This window comes from Anabas testudineus, chromosome 3, assembly GCF_900324465.2.
Source record: "Anabas testudineus chromosome 3, fAnaTes1.2, whole genome shotgun sequence".
NCBI lineage: Eukaryota > Metazoa > Chordata > Actinopteri > Anabantiformes > Anabantidae > Anabas > Anabas testudineus.
In genome coordinates this window covers 14,574,834-14,602,419 of record NC_046612.1, presented here as the reverse complement: position 1 = coordinate 14,602,419, position 27,586 = coordinate 14,574,834, and the positions used below count along the sequence as shown (strand labels likewise).

At 40.3% G+C, this 27,586-nt stretch overlaps 2 protein-coding genes and 1 pseudogene across 8 annotated transcripts in view; 1 reads left to right on the top strand and 2 right to left on the bottom strand.

The window, feature by feature from the left end:
• The window catches only part of LOC113174803 (A disintegrin and metalloproteinase with thrombospondin motifs 7), a 55,371-nt gene extending 43,804 nt beyond the window's left edge, over window positions 1-11,567 (bottom strand). For 3 of the 4 annotated variants that reach the window (XM_026378941.1, XM_026378945.1, XM_026378944.1), the window contains exons 1-3: window positions 11,173-11,567; window positions 7,507-7,874; window positions 1,187-1,370 (exon numbers count right to left, since the gene is read on the bottom strand). In XM_026378941.1, coding sequence (XP_026234726.1) covers window positions 1,187-1,370; window positions 7,507-7,874; window positions 11,173-11,293 — 673 coding nt within the window. In that variant the 5' untranslated portion in view covers window positions 11,294-11,567. The remainder of the gene's footprint in view (window positions 1-1,186; window positions 1,371-7,506; window positions 7,875-11,172) is intronic. The other variant, XM_026378942.1, reaches the window with a different exon arrangement.
• A 1,144-nt stretch (window positions 11,568-12,711) lies between these two features.
• On the top strand, window positions 12,712-13,811 carry LOC113174804 (annotated as a pseudogene).
• A 2,749-nt stretch (window positions 13,812-16,560) lies between these two features.
• Window positions 16,561-27,586, bottom strand: part of itga11a (integrin, alpha 11a) — a 52,605-nt gene continuing 41,579 nt past the window's right edge. For 3 of the 4 annotated variants that reach the window (XM_026377480.1, XM_026377481.1, XM_026377478.1), the window contains 10 exons: window positions 27,400-27,498; window positions 21,215-21,291; window positions 20,881-20,964; window positions 20,545-20,635; window positions 20,340-20,453; window positions 20,055-20,138; window positions 19,858-19,968; window positions 19,567-19,662; window positions 18,644-18,757; window positions 16,561-17,811 (listed from right to left, as the gene is read on the bottom strand). In XM_026377480.1, the coding sequence (XP_026233265.1) occupies window positions 17,734-17,811; window positions 18,644-18,757; window positions 19,567-19,662; window positions 19,858-19,968; window positions 20,055-20,138; window positions 20,340-20,453; window positions 20,545-20,635; window positions 20,881-20,964; window positions 21,215-21,291; window positions 27,400-27,498 (948 nt within the window). In that variant the 3' untranslated portion in view covers window positions 16,561-17,733. The remainder of the gene's footprint in view (window positions 17,812-18,643; window positions 18,758-19,566; window positions 19,663-19,857; window positions 19,969-20,054; window positions 20,139-20,339; window positions 20,454-20,544; window positions 20,636-20,880; window positions 20,965-21,214; window positions 21,292-27,399; window positions 27,499-27,586) is intronic. The other variant, XM_026377479.1, reaches the window with a different exon arrangement.

Here is a 27,586-nt window from a genome sequence, read left to right as displayed (position 1 = left end):
TCATCTGAAGTTACCCCTCCACCAATGCATGTTAAAAAGGCTCTGAAACTATCATGGACACACATACATCAGCACTGCTGCTGAAAAAATCCTAAGGGAAACTCCGTATACTGCTGTGATAGTGGATTTACACTACTGTATGTCACCCATTAGGGCTCTGCCATGTCGTGTTATATATTTAGCCGTAGTTCTCTCTACAGACGTAAACACTGACAGAGTCAGGGGCGGAGGCATGAAGACATGATGACAATCCAAACTGTTGTTCAAAAATTAGTATTTCAAAATGGATGCCAGTTACAAGATGCTGTGATGAAATGATTTCATTCATGTTGCAGTTTTAGCTATTTAATTGGTTTAGTGTTGGTATTTGAGGACAGTGACACTAATTGTGTTTGCACAACTCTCAAGAGTTTTTGCTGTGATTTGCGGGCAAAAAAAAAATTGAACGGTAACTACTGCTACGTAGTTCTCACAAAATATTGTGAAATACCACAATATAAGAATATATATCTCAAAATGTGAAATCTAGTGTCTCAAGTTTTCCTGATCTTATTGGTACATTGATTCCATTTGTCTAGACATCCCACTCATGACTCATGCATTAGTACATGTGCTGAAACTTTGTACTACTTCTATTTCTGTCTGTGAGATGTTTTATTCAAATCAGCAGGTGACCACAGAGAAATAAACAAATACATTTTATACCGGAGCCTGTAACCTAGCACTTGAATATACACCAACCACTGTATTGTTGTCAAGAAGAGGCAGAAGAGTTGTTTTCACATAGCCAAAGCTGTGTGAGCGCATTAATAATGTATTCTCGAAGCTCTATTCTCAATGCTCACTTCTCTTTCAGGGTCATTTAAGCCTACTCAGAATTTTAAGTAGCTACATTATGTGCTGCTAAACTTAATTGTTTTTATTCTTCTGACCTCTACAGATTATTAGCCAGAGACAGCTTCATGAGAGAAAAGTTGATCAGTCATCATCTTCATTCTGTTCATTCAGTGCTTAGTGTCTTATGAATAATCAGTGGATGGTACTTGGCATAATGCGGTATTCTAACCTAATTGTGTGTTATTATACAATTTTGTGGAACAAAAATAAGATGTAAGAGGTTTTAAATATTGTAAAACTCACAGCACAGAGCTGTTTGTATGTATGCATACACTTCAAGAGTTTTTACTTTTGACTCCGCAGGTACCGTTGACAGCTTGTTTCCCTGAGATTGGCTGTATGAGTGAACTCCGGGAGGGAGGAGACACGTGACGTCTGTAGATGGCGTGGGCCTGTGGTGCTGAGGTCTCGTCGTTCCACTTCTCCAGAGGTTGAATAAAAAACTCTTCACCAGACAACTTGAACAGTCCTGTCTGAAGAGAAGATGGGTTGTATGTCAGTGTTCTCAAATATTAAATATTTCAAATAATAAATATTTAATTCAACCTACAAGATGCAACCCCATACCTATTAGACCTCAAACACAGGAAAACAAGAGAGGAGTTCACAAAGAGAAGTCTGTACAGCTCTGAAACTACATCCTACGGACAGATGAGAACAAGATTCACCTGCTCCAGAAAAATGTGAGTTTAAAGAAGTGGAGGAACTTCTCATGATGTGAAGCAAACAGTGTAACACCTGGAGATATGTGTGGCTGACAGGGGAGCTGGTTCCATTTGATTTACTGATGAAGTGATTTGAGGTTTTATTATCTGCTCAGATTTAGAATTGTTTACAGTCTAAACATCTGCTATTGTAAAAAAAAGTCTTCATAACACAAATTATTCAAATGTAATACTTTTTTTGTAATTATAGAGATATGGTTATCTTTCCATTTTTTTAAACATGATTTTTGTCTGTTCAAAAGCTGCTCGTTAATAACACACACAAAAAAACAGTATGTTTTCAGTGAAGCAGCATGAGGTCTAAAATTAGCTGCACACATCCAGGGCACTACCAAGACAGGGGAAAGATTGCATGTCAAATAAATCATGCTACTGCTTCTAAAATCATACTGGCAAACGAGTGCCAAAACCATGTTCCAGTAGACACGTTCCTTTTTCTCCTGGTCATCTCTGCCCCATATTTAATTCCCACTCACCCTGTTTTGCCTCCGTCAGCTGTCACAGACTCACAGACTCACACTGAAGCTCAGTCAGGAGCCTAATGCTATGATACATCTACATAAAGTACTGTATGTGCTAAGTTGGGTCTCTCACATATAAAGTTTCAAAGATGGATAAGCTTTGAAAAGCAGCTGCGCATTTTTAGATACAGCACATCCATAAAGCATTCACATACTAATACTGTACAATGATTTGTATGTTACTTAAAAATACATAGGCTGTTTCTATTTGTGGCTTAAATGAAAATAAGATCACATTTAATGACTCATTAACGCAAAAAAAACATGTAAATCCAATGAATTAATCTGCTTTTAGGCACTGCAAATCAATAGGGAAAATGCAAACCACATATTCACTAATGTGATCACACTGGTGAATTTAAATCACTCCAATGTACAGTATATACAGTGTTTAGACCGAGTTGTTAATAATGCACTACTTTCTATTGCGGCACGTGCCCCACTTCCCTGTAAACAGCCTCCATCCTTGCACAGTTTGTTTGTATTGTGAGTGTCTCAGGTGTCAACCTGTCTGTGTAGCACAGTCACCAACAAAACCTCTGCAACATTCATTTTAACAGTGACACTGTACTGAGCTCTTACATTACTGTATTTTTAGCTTGCCTCTAACCTTGCAGGAAGATGGCACACCACTTTCTCAAGGAATACACTCTGATAAAAATCTAATATTTATATGCATACATAAAATAAATCCAGCTAGTTTTTAAGCAGCAGGTTTATAGGAAAAACTGAATATGTGTGTGGTATGTAACAAAACAATAAAACCAATAAACTTACTCTTTTTTTATCTGTTACATCACATTAAATGCATTATCATGTGTTATTGTTGAACAGAACAAAATATTTGCAAGATAAAAGCATTTGTACAAGTTGCACAGTTTGACACATTGATATTTTCTTTGATGCGTTAGAGAAGAAAATGACAGCTGCCTTTGTTATCCGTTATATACGTAGGTGTATTTCTGGACTAAAAGAACTTCAGTGCATCTCATCAGGATATCAGATATTATCTCTCCCATCTGTGTTCACAGATTTATGTTTTATTTAATAATGTGCACACTTGAAATTGAATCACAATATTAAATTAATACTGATTGAATACTGCGTAATTTATGTTAGTAAAACTCAAACATTTATGTTTTGCATTGACATAATAATAAAGTTTAAGTCTGCTGGTGAGAATAACTTTGTTCTACAAATCCTACACCACAGCACCCCTGTTACATATGTAAGACTACTCCGGTGCTTCCACTGCATAAAGAGCTACGTGTTCTCCTGGAAGTTAATGTTCTGCAGCCACATCATTCACACTGCAGACCTGGCCATAACCACTGCAGCAGATTCTCACCACCCTGTGTTAGCTCTTGTTAAACAGTTACACTAAGACTGTGCTGTACTCATAGTTCTGACCAAGGCTTTTGATAGTGTCAATCCTAATATATTGTTGAATAAGCAGCTTACTGTGGGTGTTTATGCTTCTGTTTACAACTGATTCAAATCATACCTCTCTGGTAGACATCAAATTGTTATGGTCAAAATCAAGTTCCTACGGTGGATGTTTCAAAAAGGTGTCCTGCAAGGATCAATATTTGGCCCACTGGTTTTACCACTCTATATAAATAATGTTTACCTATTTCATGATGCTGATACTATTATGTTGTTTGCCATCAGTGTCACCACAAAACAGCCTGTCTGCAGACTGCAGGCTGGTTTGATGACCTGCAGATCTTGCTGTTTGTTTTAAAGCTTTGTTTTGCTTGTTTTTAAATATAGCTTTTTTCTCATTTTTTTCTCATCATACAATCCACCATACACACTACACTGAAATTTCATGGTTGTTTGCATTTATTTGTCAAAAAATATAATCTGATCTTCATCTAAGTCAAGACCATTAACAAATATAATGTGCCTAAAATAATCAATAATCAATATCACCATGAGGTTTTTATAGTTGATCTCAATAAAGACATGAAAGATAAGAATCTTTTTCATGTTATTACTTTAGGCACATTATATTTGTTAATGCTCTTGACTTAGATGAAGATCAGGTCATGTTTTATGACAAATTAATGCAGAAAAATTTTCAATTCCAAAAGGTTCACATATTTCTTTTTGCCCTTAAACTAATGACCTTGCTCTCAAAGCTTTTAAGATTTTAATATCCATAGTTGAGCTCTTAACCATGACACCAAATCACTGGAGAGACTTTACATTCCTCATACTAACTCTGAACTGGGGTAGACAGGTTTGTAATACTATACGCATTACTATTAGAACAAACTGCAGAAGATGTTGAGGTTAGAGATTCCCCTAAGAAATTTAAAAGCTTCATAAGTTCACGATTGTATGTAGCTCAGGTCTTGTTGAGAGCACAGGCTACTTGACATCCTCCCTGATCATAGTCTTCATATATGTTTACATGTTTACTGTTGCTATTCTGTTGTGTTTAGTACACAGAGCATCTATTTCATGCCCATCCTACAAGTCTACGTCTCCTTATCCAGTTTGATGGTTACTGCTGTTGTACAGACTGTAAATCCCACTGAGGCTGGTTTGTGATCGATATGATTTGATGGCTGTTTGTGTGAATAAAGTGTATTGTTATGCTCTAAATCTGTATATTTGCACTGCATTTTTGTTCATTGTTGCACAGCTGTCCTGCAAAAAAAATATCTTGATCTCAATGATATTTCCTGATTAAACAGAAGTTGTATAAGTATAATACGTACAAACATGCAAACGCACAAACACTCACAAGGAAACATATGCACATGCAAACAATAGATGGAAAGTGGTCCAGCCGGTGGAGGGCCTAACAAAAGGGAGGTCTAGTGCTCACTGTGTCACATGCACAATGGATCCAAGGAGAACAACTGATCAACTGAACTGACAGGAAACATTCTTCATGAACTCTTAAGCAAAAAGCCACTCTAGCATAAAGGCCTGATTAATGGAGCACTGCTAAGATGGTTGTCCTTTTTTTATCTCTGCAGAGGACTTCTGAACTGTCGAGGCTCCTCATGCTTAGTTCCTCAGTTTGGCCAGATGGTCAACTCTAGCAAGAGTCCAAGTGGTTCCGAACTTCCTCCATTTCACAGACAATCAACTTGTAGACATGTCTAAGGGACAATAGATAAAAATAGAAACCTGAACACAAACCCACACAGACACCGATCAATATTTACTCTATGATTCCCACCAGCATCTGAAGAATAAACAGAGTTATCAAAACCCAGCACCATCAGACTGAGAACATGATTACATGGGTCAAAGGAAAGAAGAAGGAGCACAAACACATCAAGGGGGCACTTAAAACCAAACTATCCCCATGCCTTTAGAACTGCAATAAGGTCAGGTCGACGGATAACAAAACATCAACAAACTGAACAACATATGTTGCTGGGAAAAACTGAGGAGGCTCGTCAACAAACACCATACGCACATCTCACATCTAGCAAACTGAGGTTTGTCCGACCTGAGGACAAAAACACCCAGACATGCATTTAACATTTTGAGAAACTAAACAACCACTTCACAAGCATATGGCACAGCGCATTAGAGCCAACTCCACAGGGAAAGACTCAGCAGTCCGTCTGCATCTGGAGGATGAGGGACATTCCTTTGAAGACAGAAGTGAGCACAACATATGTTGCTCAGATTGGCAAAAGAAGATTGGTGGTTTGAAGGAGGTGAATAGGAAACGATTTATATCAGAGTGGAACAAACATCACTGTGAAACCACTTATTAGCTCTTTACAGCGCATGGCATCCCTCCCCAGCAGTTTAACAACTGCTCACACTTTGACTCATGTGACCCTAATGACACACAGTGGTCAGATCCAACAATCCATGTAAGACCTCAGCGACCTTCACCGTATGCACGACTTAATGACTTCACAGAGTTTAAAACCGAGGTTAAAAAAGGTGAAACTTCTTCAAGAATGTGGAAAAATCCAGCTGCCACTAAATAGCACTTATGTTATTTCTGCTTGGATGACTCGAGAATCTCCACAGATATTTTATTTTGGTAATGAGATGAAGGTATTAATATGACACCGACTGTCATGTTAAAGTGACTCAGACATATTGTTTCCAGCATCTCACCATCTACACACCTCAACCAACCCCGTTTGTATATCCCGTATATGACTGTGCTTTTCAATTCCACAAAATTGATCAGAGTCTTGTTCGCTGGTGTAAAGAGAATTGCTTTATGAAGTGGCAAAACAGAACTCTGCCTCAATGAATTCTAACAGACTAAAACGGCAGCTTCTATTTCTAACTCGCTTTAATTTGGTTTGCTTTCAGTGGATGAGTCTGATGTTTGATCAAATACCCAGCAAAGCTTGGCTTTAAAGCCCAAGCACAAAAAGACGAGTCTAAACGTAAGAGGGAAAAGGGGCGTCGAATAGAAATTGGTTGACTTCAAGCAAAATCTAATTTCCTCAGAGAAATGTTGCATTTGTAAAAGAATTTTGATAATTAATAGAAACAGATGCTACTGTTGATGCAGTAGTGAAGAATATTGATTGTGAACCAAAGGCTATGAAGCTTTTCTACAGGTCCATTTAAAAAGGTATTGGATATGTAGATGGATATATAGATATAGTGGTGACTACATTAGTCACCACTAGCATAATACAACAGATCTCTAACTGAACTGCTGGTAGCGAGGTTGCATTGTGGTCAATGTCAATGTCAAAGTATTACTTTTCTATTTTGAAATGTCCATCAAGTGTTATAGGAGTGCAATGCTAAATAATAATGAGGTTACTGCATGTGTCGGTCAATCAAGCTTATTCAGTTTAAAATACCTGCTCAGTTTTCAATGCAATGCTTCAAAAACTGAAAGAAATGCAGAGAAAGATCACTATGTTCAGACTCATGGAGGACGAGACCGAGTTTCTGATAACTATCTCGTTCACATCACACCATCTGTCTCTCCCTCTCTTTTATTTATTCATAGAAAAGGAAGAGATTATCATGAAGGTCACACAGTAGATATATTATTAAAAATATCACCATAGCGCTGTGATAACGATGGGTCAAAAATTAAAAATCTCTTAATGTGCAAATGATCATGACCAGAAGAAGTCATCTGAACTGAAAAACTCCTCTAGGCAGTGGTTTAGCGATAGCTTTTTGCCCCCAGCTAGAAACCAAAGAGATTTTAGTACAGGTAGACTGATGTTCACTTCCGGTCCTAATGTGTACTCCTTTAATCCTGTACTGAACACACTTAACTAAGCTCTGAATAGAGCTCTCTGCTGCAGCTGACAACTCTGCATTTCCCTTGACATGCATTAAAACACAATTTCTATGGGTTTCAAGCTTTTCGGTAACTAGTTTGTTTATCCACTCACCAGTCCATCACAGGTGCTTATAGCTGCGTTCCCTTTAACAGTGTCCCCGTCCCAAACTTCGCCTAAGAAATGGCACCGGGAGGATCTAGGGGGACGGATCTGCGCCCCATCCAGGCCGCCAAACCTCCTCTCTGTCAGGAAACCCGGAGCCAGCAGATGTGGGTTAAGGGTGAGGTTAAAGTGCAAACTGTGGCCGCTGTGCCACAACTGGTAAAAGACTTGGTCCACATCCACTGGTTCCTGTGAAGCTTCCCGGCGTTGTACATGGTGAGCGTGGTGAGGCAGGAAGTTGGACAGGAAGTGACCTTTTGCATCCACTCTAGTGGGGTGAACCACTTCATACCCAGGCAGATCCTGCAGAAGACTCCCTGTTAAAGTCATAATGGGAGGAAAAGATGTAAGAAAAGAAAGGCTATTAAATCATGAGAAAGACGAGGGTAATTAAATCAGTAAGTGGCTGTAAAGCTCTAAACTAAACTGGGGAAGCTCTAAATAAACCAATATAACTGTCTAATCCATCTTTTCTATGTCTGAATGCAGCTGCAGTGCATACAGTTGCTGTCAGGAGAAAACCGAGTTCAATTTGATTTAAAGTGGGTGAGACTCATTCATCTGATGGAAATAATGCAATACTCCTTGATTCCCTACGATTTCAAGTAGCTGAATCAGCAGCATAAAAGTCAGATTGAGAAAGTTCCCTTTGTTTCTATACATGCCTCAATTTAGCAGCATTAGTAGCTGTGAAATATTTAGATGCTTTTAAAGATGGAGAAACCAAGAAGGAGAAACCAAAGGACTGAAATCTATTAGGTTAATGCACCCAAACAAATCATGGAGCTGCACACATTCAAGAGAGGACCACTATAATAGGATGATCCACTCTGCATCCAAAATGCTGCAGCCAGAGCACTGAGAGATAGTACAGTATTTATCCTACATTAGATTTTCTCCACTGACTCCCCATAAAATACAAAATCTTCTTATATACAAAGCTTAATGATCATAGCTTAAAGACCCCATAGCACCATAATATCCCAGCAGAGCACACAGCTTTCCGAGTGCAGGTTTATATGTGATTCCTAGAGTTTCCGAATGAAGAGCGACAGGCAGAGCTGTTCTCCTCTCCTGTGGAGGCAGCTGCCAGTTCAGCTTTAGGAGACACTGTCTCCTCTCCTCTCTCTAACCATTTATATGCTATGTCATTAACTTTGAGTCTTCTTTCTCTGTGTCTCCCTCTCTCTGCACCTTTCGACACCTATTACCGACTTCAGAGCACTATATATGAGTCTAGTGTGCAGTTACTGGCTCCACAAACCTGATCAGTGTCTGTTACTTGTTGCTCCTCCACCTTCCACTCACCCCGACTGGTCGAGGCACTCTGAGCCTGATTCAGTTGGAGGGTTTATTTATTAAAGGGAGTTTTTCCTCTCCACTGTGACTAGGTGCATGCTATATAACAACGTAGCTGTGTTTTTAAACCCTACAATGTAAAGTGCTTGTGTGATTTCATGCTATTTGCCACATACTGATATTCATGCACATGGAGGTGTTAGTTCCAAATAAAAAAAAAGCAACATCAAGAAGTAAAGACAGTTGACTTTCTTAGGAACATGTAAGCGTTGAAAGGAGAAGCTGTAAGAGCAAACTGGGGCATTATAACAAACGTAATTCACCAGACTTTGCTAAGATGAGTGCAAAAAGAGATGACGTGAGAAGAGGCAAATAACTAGAATGAAATCTGAACAACAGTGTGTGCTAATGTGGCCAATCGGAAATCTGAGACACATCATGATAAAGTGGGACAACTTCTGTCTCACAACAGTGTCTCATTTTTGTGTAAACCTCACAGCACAAATAGCGGGTGTTAAGTCACACACACCACCTTAGAATATAATGCACTGTAGAAAACAAACAACATTCACTGACTTCATCTCATCCAGAAGAAATAATCAGAATGCAAACGATGATTTGTGAAGTAAGGTGAGGTCTGGCTCCCTTCAGCGCTGCAGACGATTACCTGCATAAACATTTTGAAGAATACATCAGCGCAGACTGATGGAGATGTGTTTGGTAAACAGCAATTTGGAATGTCTTACTGGATGAACACTTTAAGCTTTTTATTTTGTCTGAGGCAACTTAACATATATTTGCTTCTATCCTTGGATGCCTGTGTTTCAGCTGCAGTCCAGTAAAAGCAGACTGAATGTCACAAACAGAGCGGTGACGATAGGTCAGCTGTCACAAGTCTTTGCCACCTGTTCTATATAATCAGATTTTTGGAAGTGCTTTAATGCTCCTGAAGCTCTTTTGATTTATTGCATATAACATAGCTATTCGTCAAAACATTAGCATGACTGTGTTTCGTGGTCTGGGCGTAGATGGAGGCTGAACTTTTTTACCATTTGCTTTATAAAAATGGGCTGAAGGCATTTTCTGAGTGACCTTAAGCTCCACATAATGCACTTGACATGCAGGCAAAAGCCTGGAAGACCAGACGTGAGTTCGAATTAGTGTCAGCCTTAAGTAGCAGCTCTACTACTTCAGTGTCAGTACTGTTTATTGTTATCTGGGTGGTCTGAAATCCTGCAATATGTTTTTTAAGCGAATGAGTAATTGTGCACTGCAGGGCTGCAAAACATGCTCCTGGCAAACCACACTGACAACAACAAAACTAGTAGGTTTACCATGAACACATCTCAGGTAGTGCAGGGAGCCAGTCGGGTCTCTGACAAATGTATGTTCTTGTGTGCTCTTTTTCATTGTTTTCAGCATTTCGGGGAGATAAATATTTAATCTCCGGAAGAGCAATCACAGTCTTATACATGGAGGAGCAGCTCCTGCATTGATGTGTCAGACACTGTCTGTCTGAAAGATGCTGACTGTCTAAGTTTGACATTTGCTCCTTATTTTTCTATTTCTCTTGGTAAAAATACAGTCGGTGTCATTTGTGGACCGTCACCTCTTTGCTTTTCTCATTAAGACGTAGTGTACATGTGTCCAAGTGTTTCCTGTGCATTATTTTTTAAAGGCCCCGGTTGCACACAGCTGATTCATGCCGGATGAGACAGAGTTTCTCTGACTCTTTGTTCCATTTTTCTTCTTTAATGTCAGGAAAGACTGGACTTCCACAAACTAAATGGAAGACTGAGGGGATGCAAGTATAGAGAATGGAAGGTGGAGTGCATCCCACAAGACAGAGAGGATTCATTCTCTGATGTGATGTTATCCACCAAGCCTGACAACTAATACACTTAGCCGTATCAAATGGAAAGCAGCTCCATTATGAGAATGATAAAAATGCTTCCTGTTGATCCCCAAAGTCAAATTCTGTTTCCTGCCCTGCACTGGTGAGGTCAGGATCCACTGTCATTCACGGGCGCTTTAGATGGCTTCAACCTCTCATGAGTCATTGGGAACAAGGTCTCTGCGAGCTGCAAACCCTGTAGCTTAATTACTATGCTCAGACCAAAACTCTGTAAACACAAGTCCCAGCTGGTCTCCCCTCACACGGAGGACTGGCCTGATTCGGCGTTTACTGGTTTTGAACGTGTGATGCGCTCTGGAGAGAAATGTGCACAACAAAGAGAGAAGGTGCAGGAGGACGCCGCCATATCACAGATCTCATCTCATGAATTGAAAGTTTCACATGCTGTTGTTCACACTAACCTGGTTCATGCGAGAGTCCCGACGTTGTGCAGTTTTCCAGGGCCGTGAGGAGCGCGATGAGGAGGTGAATGAGGGAAACTCTTTGTCCAGAAGCGTGAAGCCCGCAGTCCAAACGGGTCATGTTGTCAGGACGGTGGCCTGGACTTTAGAAACATCTAAACCCGCGTCGACTGTCACTTCAGTTTATTTCCAATTGGGCTGCTTGCACTTTTTACTTTGATGCGACCAGACACTTCTCCAAATGTCTCCGACTTAGACCTGCACATCGTCTGCGGGGCGTGTGTTTGGCTTTTGGTTTTCTTGTTGGTTCTTTTGCATCAGTCTTTGGGACTAGTTTGCATGTCGGTGTTACCGTCTGATTACGAGTGGCTGTCCCCTCTGTCCTCCATCAGTCCCCTCCCGACAACCAGTGACAGCTCAAAACTTTCCTCTGCAAACTTTCAGCACAGCCACCCCCACAGATGGGAGGACTTAAGACAATGGAGCTGTCTTCCAATAGGACTGCAGGCTTAAAGGGGAAAGCTAAGAAATCTGACACAGATTCTCAAAACGGAGGTTCTCCGGGTTCTCAGTGGGTCAAGTAAGGACCGGTTTCTATAGCTTTTACATGTAGTGAGACAAATGATCACAGAGAAGAGGCTGCAGTTTCCCCCTTATTCCTCTTGTGCAAAAAATAAAAAATAAATAATAAAATGAACAGACCAGTTTCTCCAGTGCAGCCTCAGGGATCTGAAACCCTCTGGACATCTTGGAGCTACATACAGTCATGCAAACATGAAACCTTAAATGCGTTTTAGTCTAAATTTCTTAGAATAATAAAATGTTTTAATATAATTTACTAATGGTTAAAAGTTTATCATTAAACAATCATTAGTCTTTATCTCTTTAGGCTCAGGGCGCCCTCTAGCGGGAGATAAAGGCCCCACGGACCACAGGTGCAGGGATTCAACTTTTGTCCTCAGGTTTAGATGCTTTATATCAACTCTGCTGTGTCTTTATTTCTGCAAACACTTTAATGATGGAGCTCTGCCTAATGATGGTGGCAGGTTTATCTCTGTTAGAAACTAATGGACATGTACTTTAGAAGATATAACTACCTGTAAACAGCTTTTTAATGTTTGTTAAACCCATGGTTCTTTGAATGGTTGCCTTTTCAGTGCTCACATTTGATTATTAACGCACATTCAATACCTGCACGTCTTGATTCAAAGTTGTTTTCATAAATCACTCTATCCGGCTCATTTTACGCGCGGTCCTATGTGCAAGGAACACGCTGTCACAGACATAACGAGCTGCGGTTCTGAACCAGTTCTCCTGTGGTTGCTGAAGGCTTCTCTGTCATGTCTCATGCGGCCAATCGCGGCTCAGCAACAAAGCGACCACCTGTATAAAAGCAGACTTCACGTCAGCTGTCAGTCGGAGAGGTGTGAGGACCGTGCGTGACGCGCGGCGGCACTTTCGCTTGGCGCGTATGTGTTGTATTTTGTAACCGGGGCGCAGTTCAAAGCCTGGTACGAGTCCAGGTCCCTGCCTTTAGAGATGGATGACATTTTTAACTACAGCGCAGCACTGAACCGAAGTTCACTTGGAGAGGAGAAATTCAATTTTGAAGACATTGATGTGAGCGCGGACGGCACCCCCATCCTGAGGATCCTCATCTCCGTGGTGTACTCTGTGGTGTGCGCTGTGGGACTAGTGGGGAATCTGCTCGTGTTTTTCCTCATGAGATTACGACAAGGTCGAAAGAGGTCCACCATCAACATCTTCATCATCAACCTGGCGGTGACGGACTTTCAGTTTGTTCTCACTCTGCCCTTCTGGGCCGTGGACACTGCGCTGGACTTCAGCTGGCCGTTTGGAGACGCCATGTGCAAAATCATCCTCTCCATCACCGTGATGAACATGTACGCCAGCGTGTTTTTCCTCACTGCCATGAGTGTGACCCGCTACCTGTCCGTGGCCTCGGTCCTAAAGAAAAAACATTACAGGAGGTCGCGGTGTGTGAAGTGGGTGTGCGCGGTGCTGTGGGTGGCGGCAACAGTAGCCACAGCTCCGACAGCCGTGTTCTCCACCGTGACTGTGGTCGCTGGAGAAAAACTCTGTCTGCTCAAGTTTCCTGAAGGACACGACTGGCTCGCTCTCTACCACATCCAGAAAATACTGATCGCCTTTATCATCCCCATGCTCATAGTCTCTGTGAACTATCTGATGCTCCTGCACTTTGTAAGACGGAGGAGCATGGACAGGAGGAATCCCAAACGGAGATCTAGAGTCACCAAGTCTGTCGCTATAGTGGTTTTGTCTTTCTTCTGCTGCTGGATGCCGAATCATGCCATCACATTCTGGGGTGTCTTGGTCAAATTTAACGCCGCCAACTGGGATAAAACATATTACATGGTGCACACGTATGTTTTCCCTGTCACTGTGTGCTTGGCGCACGCAAACAGCTGTTTGAACCCGGTGCTTTACTGCCTGATGAGGCCAGAGATCAGAAAGATGCTCAGCGCTGTGTTTTGGAGGGTGTCCCCTCCCTCATCCAACAAGGGCTGCCCGACGCGCTCTTTTACGCAGGGAGAAACCCAAGGAGTCGCGCCTCTACAGGTCATGGACAGCGGAGAGTACAAACTGTCCATCATTGACCGTAAGGGCTTGTCAAGCTCCAAAATGGTTCAACATCATCGACAGTTTCTGTACAGTGAAAAATAGATCGAAGCTGCTACCCCCACCCCCCCAGATGTGTCCAGATGTGTCCAGATGTGTCATTATTTCTGCGCAATGCTTGTTCGTGCAAATGTCAGTGTCCCAGTGTTTTAAGGACATGCAATATCTACAGCTGCACAACATGTTAGTGTCCTCATGATGTCTCCTAAGTGTAACGCGGCATCTCTTTAATTCCTAAAACTGTCACAAGATGCAACATTGGATTTCTGTTTCCTTTCTCTCGCCGTGTAGTTTTACTTTTTGCCAAATGAAACTTTATTTTGATGGGGTGGTTTTTTTAGGTGATAGTAAGGAGCAACTAGAAATGTGATGAGGACACAGTGGATAAACATCCCCGACCAGATCTGAGCACGGTGTAGATGCAGCAGTCGCAGCACAACGTGGCATCATGTCACAGCATCTGTAGTCGGGATTCCAGTTGAATAAGGAGGCTGCAGTGTTTTGTGCACTCAGTAAAGCCTGTCTGTAAATAAACAGCTTTTTCCATCTGAGGTGATGAATGGCTGATTTCTTCCTGAGTAAAGTTTATTTATTTTCAACTATCTGTTTTTATTTACAAAGCACTGCAGTAGAAATCACACAAGTTACGGTCACAGAAGATTTTTTATTCTAAGGCGTCTACACTTTCTCAGACTGAGCTTTTGTCAACATAAAAACATTATTTCTCTCCAAATAACTGAACTGAATAAACCTTTCACTGAACATTAATGTAGGAGCTGACTTCCTCTTAGCTGGAGCAGGTGCATTTCTAAGGGAACATTCTTTGTTTTATCTCCCACTGAAGCAAAAACAAAGAATTACTGAAAACAATCTACATTTTATCTGTGCCATGCATGTGTGCACCACTACGTCTGACACTTGAACAGCCCCAAAAATGAAGGGCGGGAATATGGAACAAGGACTGATGCAGGCAAATAATCATTCAGAGAAATTCTAAATGCATTCATGCAGCGTCTGAACTGCTGCCAATGCTGAATTCATATTCAGTAGTAGCTCCATTCAAACACGTTGGCTGTCTGAGGTGGCCCAGAGGAGAGGTTAATAATGCGTACAGAGTGTCCCACTGTCAGTTGGCATCCGGCAGCTGTGAGGGTTCAGACAAAAGGCAGGAGAGCCTGGGCTGAGGGAGCCTCCTGTCTGCAGGTGACTGGGACTGCTGTCAGGTTTGTGTGCTAAAGACACTCTGTCCCCTGGAGGGCTCTTTGACACGACCATGAAGTGTCCAAACTGCAGACTTACTTACTACAACCTCTTCATATTGTTGGTATTTACAATCTCTTCAGCAAAATCTGTCTTCAAAATGATCCTCAAAGGCCTTCCCAATCTGGACGTATCAACACCCTCCACTCAGAAATGAAATCCTTTAACCCTGAACAAAAAGTACAAAACCTCAGGGAAAGAAACTGAATCGGTTTCTCAGTAGAAAGTTCAGAATACTAAATGTTATTTGCCTTCAGGACGACTGCTTCAATAAAGATAAATATTATATGAGATACAGGTAAAGTAGTCGTCCAACAGGTCTGGATGGATTTAAATCATCTTCCTCCACCCAAAATAAAATCCTGGAGACTCCAAATAATTCCAACACAATTCGTTTAACATGAGAATGAATAATAACAATCTGCTTCACACAGGTTTATTTTTGCTTTGGTCACTGAGCAGTGACTGTAAAGAAACCTCTGCTGTATGTTTTACGCTACAGCGTTTCTGATTCATTTTGATTCCAACTCAGGTTTTATTCAAATGTATTTATTTATTTATTTACTATAGCGTCGCAGTCACGCAGACGAGAAAACTGAGCTCCTCCATATTGTTTCGTGTCTCATCAACACTGCCTGTTTACTGTAACATGTTCCGCAACATGTTTAAAAAACCTCCGTGCTTACTATTTTCGGATTGTTTGTCTATTTTCATATTTTTTCTTGCTGAACCTTTTTACATTTTCAGCTGCAACTGTTTAATTTACCCCCCAGGGATCAATATGTTTACGCCTTAGCAACGTGTGTGGCAGATGTGTGTAGATGTATCAGCTGGCTGAATCACACCTGCATCCCTCCACACAAATGACACTTTCACTAAACCTCAGCATCACCTGAGTATCTGTGCAGTTAAACAAAGGGAACAACACTAACAGCCATTTACAGTGATTCACATTTGTCTTTAAATTAGGTTTTGCAGCCAGAACAACACCTCTAAATTTGAATTCAGCTTTGATTGACACGTGGCTTCTCGTGGTGAAGGAAACAATAAACTGAAGTTTACCAAGTGGTAAAGCTGCCACTTGGATTCTTTACCAAAGCCTTTAAGGTACACATTATTAAATCATAGTAAAGCTTTTAAATGTAGGTGCATTTGCTCTGTGCTGATGCAGTTCACACTTTAGCTTCATGGACATTAGATGAAAGGATAAACACTGCTCCTTAGTGGTGTGTGAAGAGCATTACAGGATCGTTCTCTAACATTTTCTTATTAAAAACAGATTTTACACTTAAGTTCCTACATTTCCCATAATGCAACCAAGGAGCATCAATTCAGATACTCAATAAATGAGGAATCCTGGAAACAACTTCTCTGCTTTTTCAAGCCTCCTCTTTGCTGCTGAATCAACTCAAGAATTAATCAAATAGACGTTCAGAGATACATATACAAAGTTTTATTTGTCTGGTGTATTACAGGTTTTCACACCTCATCATAGCTAGACAAACGCACATTCACTGAAAACACCTGGACGGTGCTGTATAATGTGAGCAATCTACATTCACGGATTCATCTTTATGTCATCCGATTAACATCTGGTTACAGTTTTATTAAACAGTTACTCAAATCCTGAAAAACGTCTCCAGCAGTATTTCATGCACACCCTTTGCTCTGATGCAGTGCATGTTAAAAGGCACGCAACCGTCTCAACAAGTTCAATTACACAAAGCTGACTTGTTTATTTAGTCTTGTTGCTTAAGTTACAAAGTAAAGCCATAGATCACATGGAAAAATGCTGAAAACTATTATATTACTGAAAGGGTATAAAAAGCTACTTGACTATTTACAAAATTCAAGTTAATTTTGTACAAAGTAAAAGTGCATCAAATGTTTAAAGACCATCCTGCGTGTTTCCCCAGGATGAAAATAATAAAAGAAATGAAGTGAACTCTTAAGAAAGGATGAATATTTAGCAGATTCTTCTCTGCAGAAAAAGATTAAACATCATGACTCGTCTTTCTATTCTGGTGACTTTAGTTTTATTTCTTCATAAATTATTATGCAAGTCAACTGAACATGTTGTAGAAAAAAATCTTTTAAACATCTAATTTAATGTACAGTATAACAACTACATCTGTGGTAGCTTTTGGGTGGAAAGTCACCCTTGAGGTTTTTCATGTATTTCAAAAATAACCATGATAGTTAAATAAATACACATCGGGAAGAGACAAAAGAGTGATTGACTAACATTTGCATTAGGAGTAAATTGTGGCCTGAAATTCTGAGATTGGCCAAAGCGCCTTCTGTTCCCGGCCAGAAACAGCACCAGAGCTCCAGGATGAAGCCAAGAGAACTCCAAGATCTGTGAAGCGACAGCATCAAGGGCAGTGGAATACACACACAAAGAGGGTCCTAGTGTCGTAACAGTGCAGGAATGCTAAGTGAGTGTGACAGTGCTGAGTCTTGGGAGTCGGGGGCTGTGGCGTGGGACAGATCCAGTGCACTGAACAAGCCTTGCTACAGCCGTCGTGCGCAGCTGTCTTCGCGGTGCCACTGTGGTTGGGGGAGCAGGGGAAGGTGTGTTGGTCCCTGAGTGTCGAGTCCCCTGTGGAAAAGGTGTCTGCTGGGGGCCCTAAGCCTGCGTTACCGTTCTTCAGCCACTTTTCCATTGGCCTTCTGCTCGTCCTCATCTCTCCGCTTCTGCCTTCGGAAAAAGCCGAGCTGAGTGGGAGAACGGTCACACACAGAAAGTGTTGGACAAGGAGAAATGTTGGAGCTAAATCAATTTAACTACTATGCTACATACACGTGTACCTATAGTGCTTTTATCAGTATCAAATTCAAACCTGATTTGGGAAGGTTCAAGTTTGTTGATGTTCTTAGCATGCTAATATATTAGCAAAAAAGAAGTACAGCTAATGCTGATGGAAATGTCATATTAGAATTTTATCCAACTGCTGGCAATACATGTTATTTATTATTTTGAATGGGCTTTTTAAAAAATCCTTTAAAAACATGTTTGTTAATAAGTTAATTGTAAAAATAACGGAGAGTGGGAGGTGCCAAAAATAAACTAAACTGGCACACAGTTTATAAAATTAAATATGATTTCTAATAATAATAATAATAATAATAATAATAATAATAATAATAATAATAATATATATATATTATATATATATATATTATTATTATTATTATTATTATTATTATAACAATACATTCATAATAATGCTGTATATTTTTTCCAGGCTTCATTCTCTACAGGAAGGTGTCAGTCTCATCCTACAGTGAAGTGCTGCTGTCACTTCTCTTTAACCTAATGGGTCTTGGCCATAAACAAATGAACAAAATAAACAAAGCTATGTTTGTTAAAGGATAGCAATCTAAGGTACAAGGAATTTATCTAGACATTTTTCTCAGCATAACCTGAAATAACAACTGAAATAAGTACGCTGCGGTAATGACACATAACATTAAAAATAGTGACAGGGTCAACTAAGGCCTGTGAAATTCTAATGTTACTGTAACTGTGCCTGGTACAACAACTTACCTTCCATAGAGCAAGACTGAGCAGAGCTAACAACAAGAGTCCTCCCAACATGCTACCAATGATAATCCAGGTGGGAATTCGGTAATCTCCCCCCTTCCTGATCTCCAATATTATCTGTCAGACAAGATAAGATGACATGATGATTGTTCTTTCTTTTGTTTTCTAATACAAATTGAACTCAGTATTATGTAGTGTTGTGAGATAAATATATTAAATGTATTCGCAAAACGGACACATGCTCAATAAGCTACTTAGAAAGATTATAACAGCAACCCTAAAAAATGTTTGTATCAATAAATCAATCCATGTTCAGATATTATTCTGAAAGAGGACCGAAAACTTTGTTGCATTTTTTTGATTGAGTAACACAAAATCTATACCCATTTCTCCACAAATATTACAATTTGAAGTTGTGTCAGCTAAAAGAAATCAGTACATGAGCTCATAAGAGTCTCCAACGGTTGGTACTGGCCAATAGATGGCAGCAAAGATTAGTGTATGGGTTCAGATTGTAACATGTTGTGCCGCTGGTCCTTTCGGTCCCTAAGCACCACACAGCATGTGTGCTCCAATACCAACCTTTAGTATCTGCTTCTTTACTGCCTCAGTTATAGAAAGCCATGCAACACTGTATCAGAACCCACTGAAGTTTTATAACACGGTCAAATGTTCACAACATGTTTGTTGTTAATTTTTACACAAATTGTACCTTTTCATATATTAAACCATTTAAAAATGTTCAGTGAATTCAAATTTCTTTGAATTTCTTTCTTATACTGACCCTCCTAAGCACAAAATACTGTCTTCTCACATGGATGTAAAAAAAATCAGAGAGAGATCAGATTCTGATGCTGTTACAAACTCTGTTTTCAGTGAGGTCAAGCTTGGGACAGAGGCAGTTACACTATGAGTTGTTGACTCACATGTCTGACAGGCCTCTCTTCGTGTAAAAACATGGGTGTGGAGGAGGGGAGCTGCACCGATGCACTGGTTACCAGTTCCAGGATTTTGAAATTCAGCTGGAGAGGAAATCAAAACATGCATCAAGTTTTCAGAAAAGCATAACACAGCTGATAGGCTACAAAGCTGTCATCAACATAGAGTCAAAACAGAAAAACAGTGAGATGGATAGAGAGACTGAATGCGTGTGTAAGTTGCCATAAATCATGGGAATCTTCCCATTTATGCATGCATGTTTTGAGTTTTGCACTCACTGCATGTAACGTATCTATCCGTAGTGTTCCTGCGATTCTAACTGCAGTTTCTCTGTAGGAGGCCACATTGACAGTGCACTGGATTGGCAGAGTCAGGGTGTTGGACTGGTTCTGTGTGAAGAAACCAGACATCAGTCACAAAGAGCTGGAAATAAAAAATCTTCCTTGGGGATAGATTTGGGTTGTTCACACTTTACCAGGCGGGAGAAACGTGAAAGGTCCTCAGGTGACGCCCTGCTCTGTGCCACATGCTGTATTGGCAAACAGTTGGAACCATCTCTCTGAGGTGTGGCATGACATCAGAGTAAAAAGTCCTGTTAGTATGTCACAATCTTAAAGAGGTCTTACATCTAAACCTAAACTTGCTGCAATATTCTATTAGGTATGTCCTAAATCATCCCATAAAGTAGTACAAGTACATATTTGTGATTACTTAGACTTGTTTTATATCAGTGAGACTATTTGTAAGAAGCTACACTCACCTGGTCAATATGGAAGTCAGATATCTGCAGGAGCTGGTTCCCATTTTTTGTCATTTCTGGAATGTCAATGTTCAGCTGCAGATCATTTACTGGAAAAAAGCCAAGGTTCTGCATCTGAGAGACAACAGTGAGTAAACTGTAAATTCTTTCCCAGCAGTGTTTTTCTGTAAATTAAAGTCACGTTGATGATGTTGTTTGTTCTCACCTGGAAAGTGAAGTTGAAAGGAGGACCAATAACTCCAGGTTCCTCCAGAGACAGCTCTGGCTTGATCTCATACTGGGTTGTTTTCGAATCCCTTTTGGAATAAAAATAAACATGAGCAGGCAATATGTGAGACACCTTCACAACATGTGTTTTGAAGGCACTTACATAATAACAAAGCTGACATTTCATCAACTATCTGCAACTTATTTTCCCACACTGATTTTACTCAGAATTTCAACAGTCACTTTATTCCAGATACTTGTACTTCGAGTTCACTGATTTCATAAATACTTCAAGAGCTGCACTGTTTCGTAAGAAATAGAGAAGCTGACAAACCGAGTAAAGAGGAGGTCTGCCTCGTATTTCAATGAGTAATACATATCATTGAAATTATCTGCTGTGCTCAATTCTTCACCATCACTGTTGAGAGAAGGAGACAAAAATATTCAAACAACATGAGCAATGATGTTACAGCAGGACACAACAGCTGAAAAATGTATGGTTGTTGACATCTTCAGCTAATGATGAAACCATTGCTTGGCTCTTATCTTCTGGATGTCTTGGTTGAGCAATAGCATCAGTAAGCACAGTGACTTCTCCAAAAATAAGGAAATGGATTTAGATGTCAAACATTTTCATACAGATATGAGTTAAAAATGCATGTTCACACCTGCTGGCCTCCAGGATAATCCTGACGTAGTCTAGGAAGACAGTACGACTGAACTCAAACTCGAGACGAAATGATACCTGCACAGAGCAGAAAACAGAGTTCAGAAGAACAAATCACTCAAACACTGTCATTATCATTTATCGATCTGTGTTTGAACTGGCCAGAAGCTCATTTGAACTCCATATGCTACTGTGTTTATCCTCCCCAGTGGTAAAGACCCTTTTTATGGATTAAAGGCTAAAGCTTTCAATAACCTGCTGTAAGTCTGGGCTTTGACCTCAGGCAGCCTGGAGCTGCGCAGTTGGTGTTGCTTAAAGAGAGCCAGGGTATTTCCCTTTAGCTGAGGACACTGCTGTAAATACAAATCAACATGACTACGCGCACATACGCCTATCAGCTAGAGAGGAGACAAAAACAGAAGAGATGATGGGTGAGTAAGAAAATGGAAAACGATAGAGGAATCCTAAAAAAAGCGGGAGAACCTAACTCTGAAGAGCAGAGTTGATTGGCAGCAGAACGAGTGGAGCTGAGCGTTGTTTACAGTCTTTATTGTCGTAATGAAATCCTGATGAATTTCATCTGACCAGAAAGGAATGCATAACAAGGTTTACTGTTTACCTCCATATAGACGGTCTCATATTTGGCAGACCACAGTTATGGTTCACACTGTACGTACAGAAACAATGATCTAGTTTCCTTCAATTTCATTCCTCCTCTTCTCCTTTGTAATGAATGAAAAGCTTCATTATTCCAGCGGGTTTGCAAAATGATTGAGTGATATTCATTCACAAGAGAGATGAAAACACACACATACATAGACACATACACAAGAATGCACAAACACGCACGCATGCATGCAAGTGGTATGGGTTTGGAAGAAGTGATTGCTAGTGGTGAGTGGATGTTCGTGCGCCAGCATAGCTGAACATGAAAATCCAGACAGAGCATGAAGCTCCCCTTCCTGCTCTCAGTTGATGTAGTCTACCCACATTTACTGACTGTCACTCAACAATTAATTACAATAAACGGTGTTCCATGTGTCTGTGTACACACACAAAAAACAAATAACATTTGTCACCACCAACATGTACACACAGTTTGACTTTCAGACCTCACTGTGCTGTAGCAGTAGTAAAGTTTACAGTACATGTTAGTTTTATACAGGTCAGAAGCAACCAGAAAAGTAAAAACAAGAGTGACTATTTAAAAAAAGCTTGAGGTTCTACTTTCCTTCAGCTAAACTGTGGTTTGGGCTGGTTTGGCAGTGGCACCAGTGTACAATCAGCCTTGTTTAAATTTGTGCCACATTTTAAAAGGCTCTTGACCCAAGTAGATCAGCGTTGTGGCTCTGGATGCTGTTCAGACTGAATGAGTGGGTATGAATCACTCTGTGTAGTTTTAGGGTGACCGAAGTCCTCTTGGTTCAGTAGCTGAGGAGCTCAGCATAGCATTGTGATGATATTTTTGTTGCTGGGGAGACGACTACTGTTTTTGATAATGACGTGGTTAGGACACTTTACTTCATTCTTATTGTATTTGTCCACAGATTGTGTATCAGCATAGAAAAGACTATTTTTCAGACATCAGTGGAAAATAACTTCTTATGTATAATCTTCTCCTTTTTAATAGCTTTTAATTGTATGTGTATTTACGATCAGTGTCATCTCTATCAAAGTAAATTCAAATCCTGCCTTTTAAAATAAAACTCGATGCCTTGCTGTAAAATACACTGGAAAGTGCAGAGACCCATAAATACTGTTGACATTACAAGCTTGTGGAAAGGCCTGGAAAAGCCTTATTTAAAGTGAGAATCAGTAACAGATGAGAGAAAAAAATACATTGTGGTGTCACAGTCTCACCTGGGGCACCAGGCTGAAGTGGAGAGACAATGGACCTCATTCATGAAGCATTTTTCATTTTTTTTCTTCCAACCCACTTATGCTGTTTTCACAAAGCTTCGGACATTCACCAATGTTTTATTTGGAATTCGTTCTTAGGTAAGAACAAAATCCGTCCTTTAGCTTTGATTATGGCCCACATTCACCGTGGCATCGTTTCGATAAGCTTCTGCAATGTCTTCTCTAGCACATCCCAAAGATTCTCAATAGGGTTAAGGTCTGAACGTTGTGGTAGTTAATCCATGTTTGAAAATGATGTGTCATGCAAAGAAAAAATCAATTGATGGAATAGCCTGGTCATTCAGTGTATTCAGGTACCTGACCTCATTCTTTGCACACACTACATTGCTGAACTAAGACCTGAACAACTGCAGCAACCCCACATCATAGCACTGCCCCCCCCACGGGCTTGTACAGTAGACACTAGGCATGATGGGTGCATCACTTCACCCGCCTCTCTTCTTACCCTGATGTGCCCATCACACTGGGACAGGGTAAATCTGGACTCATCAGACCACATGACCTTCTTCCATTGGACAGTTCTTAACCAGGTTTTAGTAGTTTCATCCATCTCTTTAAATGTTTTCATGCCAATAATTTGACTCTTCTGAAACAGATTAACATCTTTCCACGACCACAGGATGTGTCTTCAGACATGGTTGTTTAAGAAATGAGAAGCTACTCACTGCATTAGTTTGGGTTAAATAACTAGTTGCCAACATAACGATGAAACATAATCATCCATGAAGTTATTTTCTAATGGGAGCAATTACCTATTTGCATAGTTAAGTCCAGTTGGTTAGCTTTTATCATATATATACTATAGTGTATTTTACAAAGCAATATGGTCTTTTAAAATTGACACACATTACGCTAGTTCTTCAATTGAAATCATGGGATATCACGATGAAATGTGAGGTTTCACTTTTGCCTTAGCCACCACCACAGTGTCCTGACCTGCTCCTGGCACCATACTACTAGAACTACTAGAACAACTAGAACATGCTTTCACCTTATGAAGAAAATCAGATTCATCAGTTAAGAATGAAGATATGAAAAAAAAATCTCATTTTTCTGATGTAATATCAGATTTGTCTTGGGAACAGATATAAGAAAATAACGTTAGGGTGTATTGGGGAATGAGGCCCAATGTTCTTACTGGTTGGAAGAAACATTCTTCTATTCTATTGATCCTGTTGCTAACAACAAGCAACAAACAAATGGGATGCTATGTGGGACAGCTGTAGAAGTGATGGCAACAGGGTTTATTCTCTATGTTGTGGCTTCTGTCCCTGAAACACCAATATGTTTTGTGCCAGTGGCAGTGTGACCCCTCTCTCCATCAGGATGTTAAAGATTCTAAGTACAAAAGACAAAATATATTTACAGTTTATTTACACTATTAATTGATCCAGTACTACATTATACTGTTAATTAACAAATTAGGGTAGCCAAATTAACTAAGTTACATGTGTTTGGACTGTGGGAGGAAAATACCCAAGGGCAGCATCCACAGAAAGGACCCAACAGGGGCTGGGTCATCTTTTTGTGGTGCTGTGTGGTGCTGTCAAGCCACCATGCCGCCGTTATATGATCTTAATAAACTGCCAGATGTAGAGCTTCAGTTCACTCTAAAAAGCCGGAGTGAAGCATCTTCACTTCAGCTTTCCAGAGCTCCTCAGCAGCAGCAGCTCAGTTCCTGGACTTGATCTTAGAGGACATTGTGCTGTCTGTTGTGTTCGTCTTTCTTTGTCCTCATCGCTGTGCACTTCTGCTCCAAAGCTTGCTGCAGTTTTTTGTGCATTTTCTTTTTACAGAGAGCGTCGTTCTGCCGGCTCAGGGCGTTTTTCTCCTCTCTCAGTGAATCGTGTGCCACGACCAGACTTCTTTCACCTTGGAGTCTGCTGCAGACAGTCTCAACTTGTTCTGGCAGAGCACTACATTGCGCGCTCAGGTTTTCTATCTCTGCTTTTAACTTATTGTTCTTCTCCTCCAAAGGTTGCTCCTTTGTAAGCTCCTTCTCCACCTCCTGAAGTTTTCTACGCAGCGCATTATTATGGCTGATGAGAGCCATTTTCTTGACCTTCAGTGGCTTAGAATTTGTCTTCAGTGCACTCAGATTTGTGAGATGCTTGTGGATGCTCTGAATTTCTTGAGTCAAGCTGTCATTTCATAGCTTCAAGGCTTCTGTCTGCTTATTGAGGTTGGTATAGTTTTGGCACCTTTCTTCCTCATTTAGAAGTGCAACTCACTGTGCGATTTAACCAGTACTCTGTTTCGTTGCGAATGGCGTTCTCCTTCGCTTCCAGTTCTTCATAAATCTCCTGGGAATATTTTTTAATTTGCAGCTCCCTGGTGATATCCTTGATTTGTTTTTGCAAACTGTCGTTGTCTCCCTTCAAAGCCTCCATGTTGACCATCTTTATTGTGTGCTGCTGAGCAGAGATCATTACGTTGGTGTACTCTTTGTTGAGACTCTTGAGCTCCTTCCACAGGGCAACGTTTGTCGGCTCAGGGCGTCTTTTGAGGCTTTCTTTGCGTTGTTCATCCTATGCAAAGCCAGTCATTCTGCTGGCTTATCACTTCGTTCTCTGCTTTTGCAGCGTTGTAGGATTCATCCAAAGCTTTGACATATTCATACCTCTCCATAAGCTGCAGGATTTCCTTCTGCATGGCGTCATTCTGCTGGCACATTGCCTCTTTCTCCTCCTTCACCACAGCAATAATTTCTTTCAGCGACTTTTTATTTTATTCTTTTAGCAACTTTTTTCTGCAGGTCCTTTAGTTCTTGTTGAAGATGACAACCTTTTTCTACTGCAGCATGCCCTGCTGCCTTCATTTCATTGTGCTCTTTCTCCAAACTTTCGGGGCTCTGAAGCAGTTTACTGAGCTCTTGAATTTGGAGATACAGGCCGTCTAGCTGTTGGCTGATGGCCAGTATGCTCACATTCATGGCATCATATTTCCTAGCTGTATCTTTTTGGTCCTAGTGGAGGCCCATGTTGCCTCTCTCACAGTTCTCTAGAAAATAAATTGTTATTTGACAAAATGAATTCCGTTCTCTTAAAATTATTCAAAAGGAAAACCCTTGCTTTTCCAAAGTATCAGAGTTTACTTTGATGCAGACTATTATATCTATTATATCTTTATAAAATCTTTATAGAGTGTACGGTAATACTGTTGTTATGTGCATTGAAAGACGTATCTTGACATGGACTGTTGATACTACTGACTATTGACACTTACTGTCAACATTTTGCATTAATACTGACAACATTGACATGATCAGTGACAAAACAAATAAAATCATCTAGTCAACTAAACATATTAAAAATTAATTACTTGTATTTTAAATAGATAGTTCAAAGTTTCTGCATTTAGGACAGTCCTGGCACTGTCTCATAGAAGACGTAGTCAATCACAGATTAATTTACAAGTTTCCTCTCTAAAAAGTGTGGTAGATTTCATCTGCTTGTCGTGAGGTTTGTTTGTTCCATGTGAGGTTCTTTATTCAAACATGGCATTTGAACACATAAACTACATTTGAAATATTTTTCTAAAAATGTGTCTGTTTTATATTTTTTCAACTTGTATATAGCATGAACGTATATAAGTTGAAAAATGACCGATCATTGGAAATGAATGGGAAAGAGGTCAAGCACATTTGTACCCTCCTTTCCCGCACCTCAACACACAGGTGTTTTTGAGCAGACACACAAACACACACACACAACCTATAAGCCTTTTTGGCTTCCATGGCAGCCACCATGGGACCCTATCACCAATATGATTATTACGCAACAGGAACCACACCTGTTGAAAATCGAAGCTGGAACACTGTTTCGATCATACAACTTTCTTGCATCTCTGGTATATGAAGCTTCTTTTGAGGCCCTGCTCAGAGTGAGATCTAGATCAAGAAATCTAGTGCACGTGAAGCTTTTTTAATACGTCATATTTGACAATGATAGTGACCAGGAGGAGAGAAGCCAGGTTGGCAGTGAGGAGGGCTTTAGAGGAGGAAGTGTAAGAGGTTGAGGACGATGCAGAGTACTACCCAGAGGAAGAAGACCCAGCTAGAGGTGTGGTGTAATTTGGTTCAAAGATTTTTTAAATTTCCTACAACATGTCAAATATAATAAAGTACAATATTATATAATCATTGCAAAACCTTAAAAATGTACAATCTATCAGCAAAAAGTAACGACACAACTCAGGTGAAAGTTTTTTTCCTTTGCTACAGTTTGAGTTACTTTTTCTAATGACATATTTGTGTGGCGATCTCACCTGACTTTTAGCCCTCATGAATGGAGCACTGACATTACAGATCTTCTCATTCCTCAGTTTGTCCCCAGTGATACACTCGATTTTGATGTCTGAGTTGTGCTGAAATAAATAACAGAAGATTTACACATTTTACACAGTTTTACACTGAAAGTCGGTTGTCACAATACGCCTGACTTGTTTTACATTC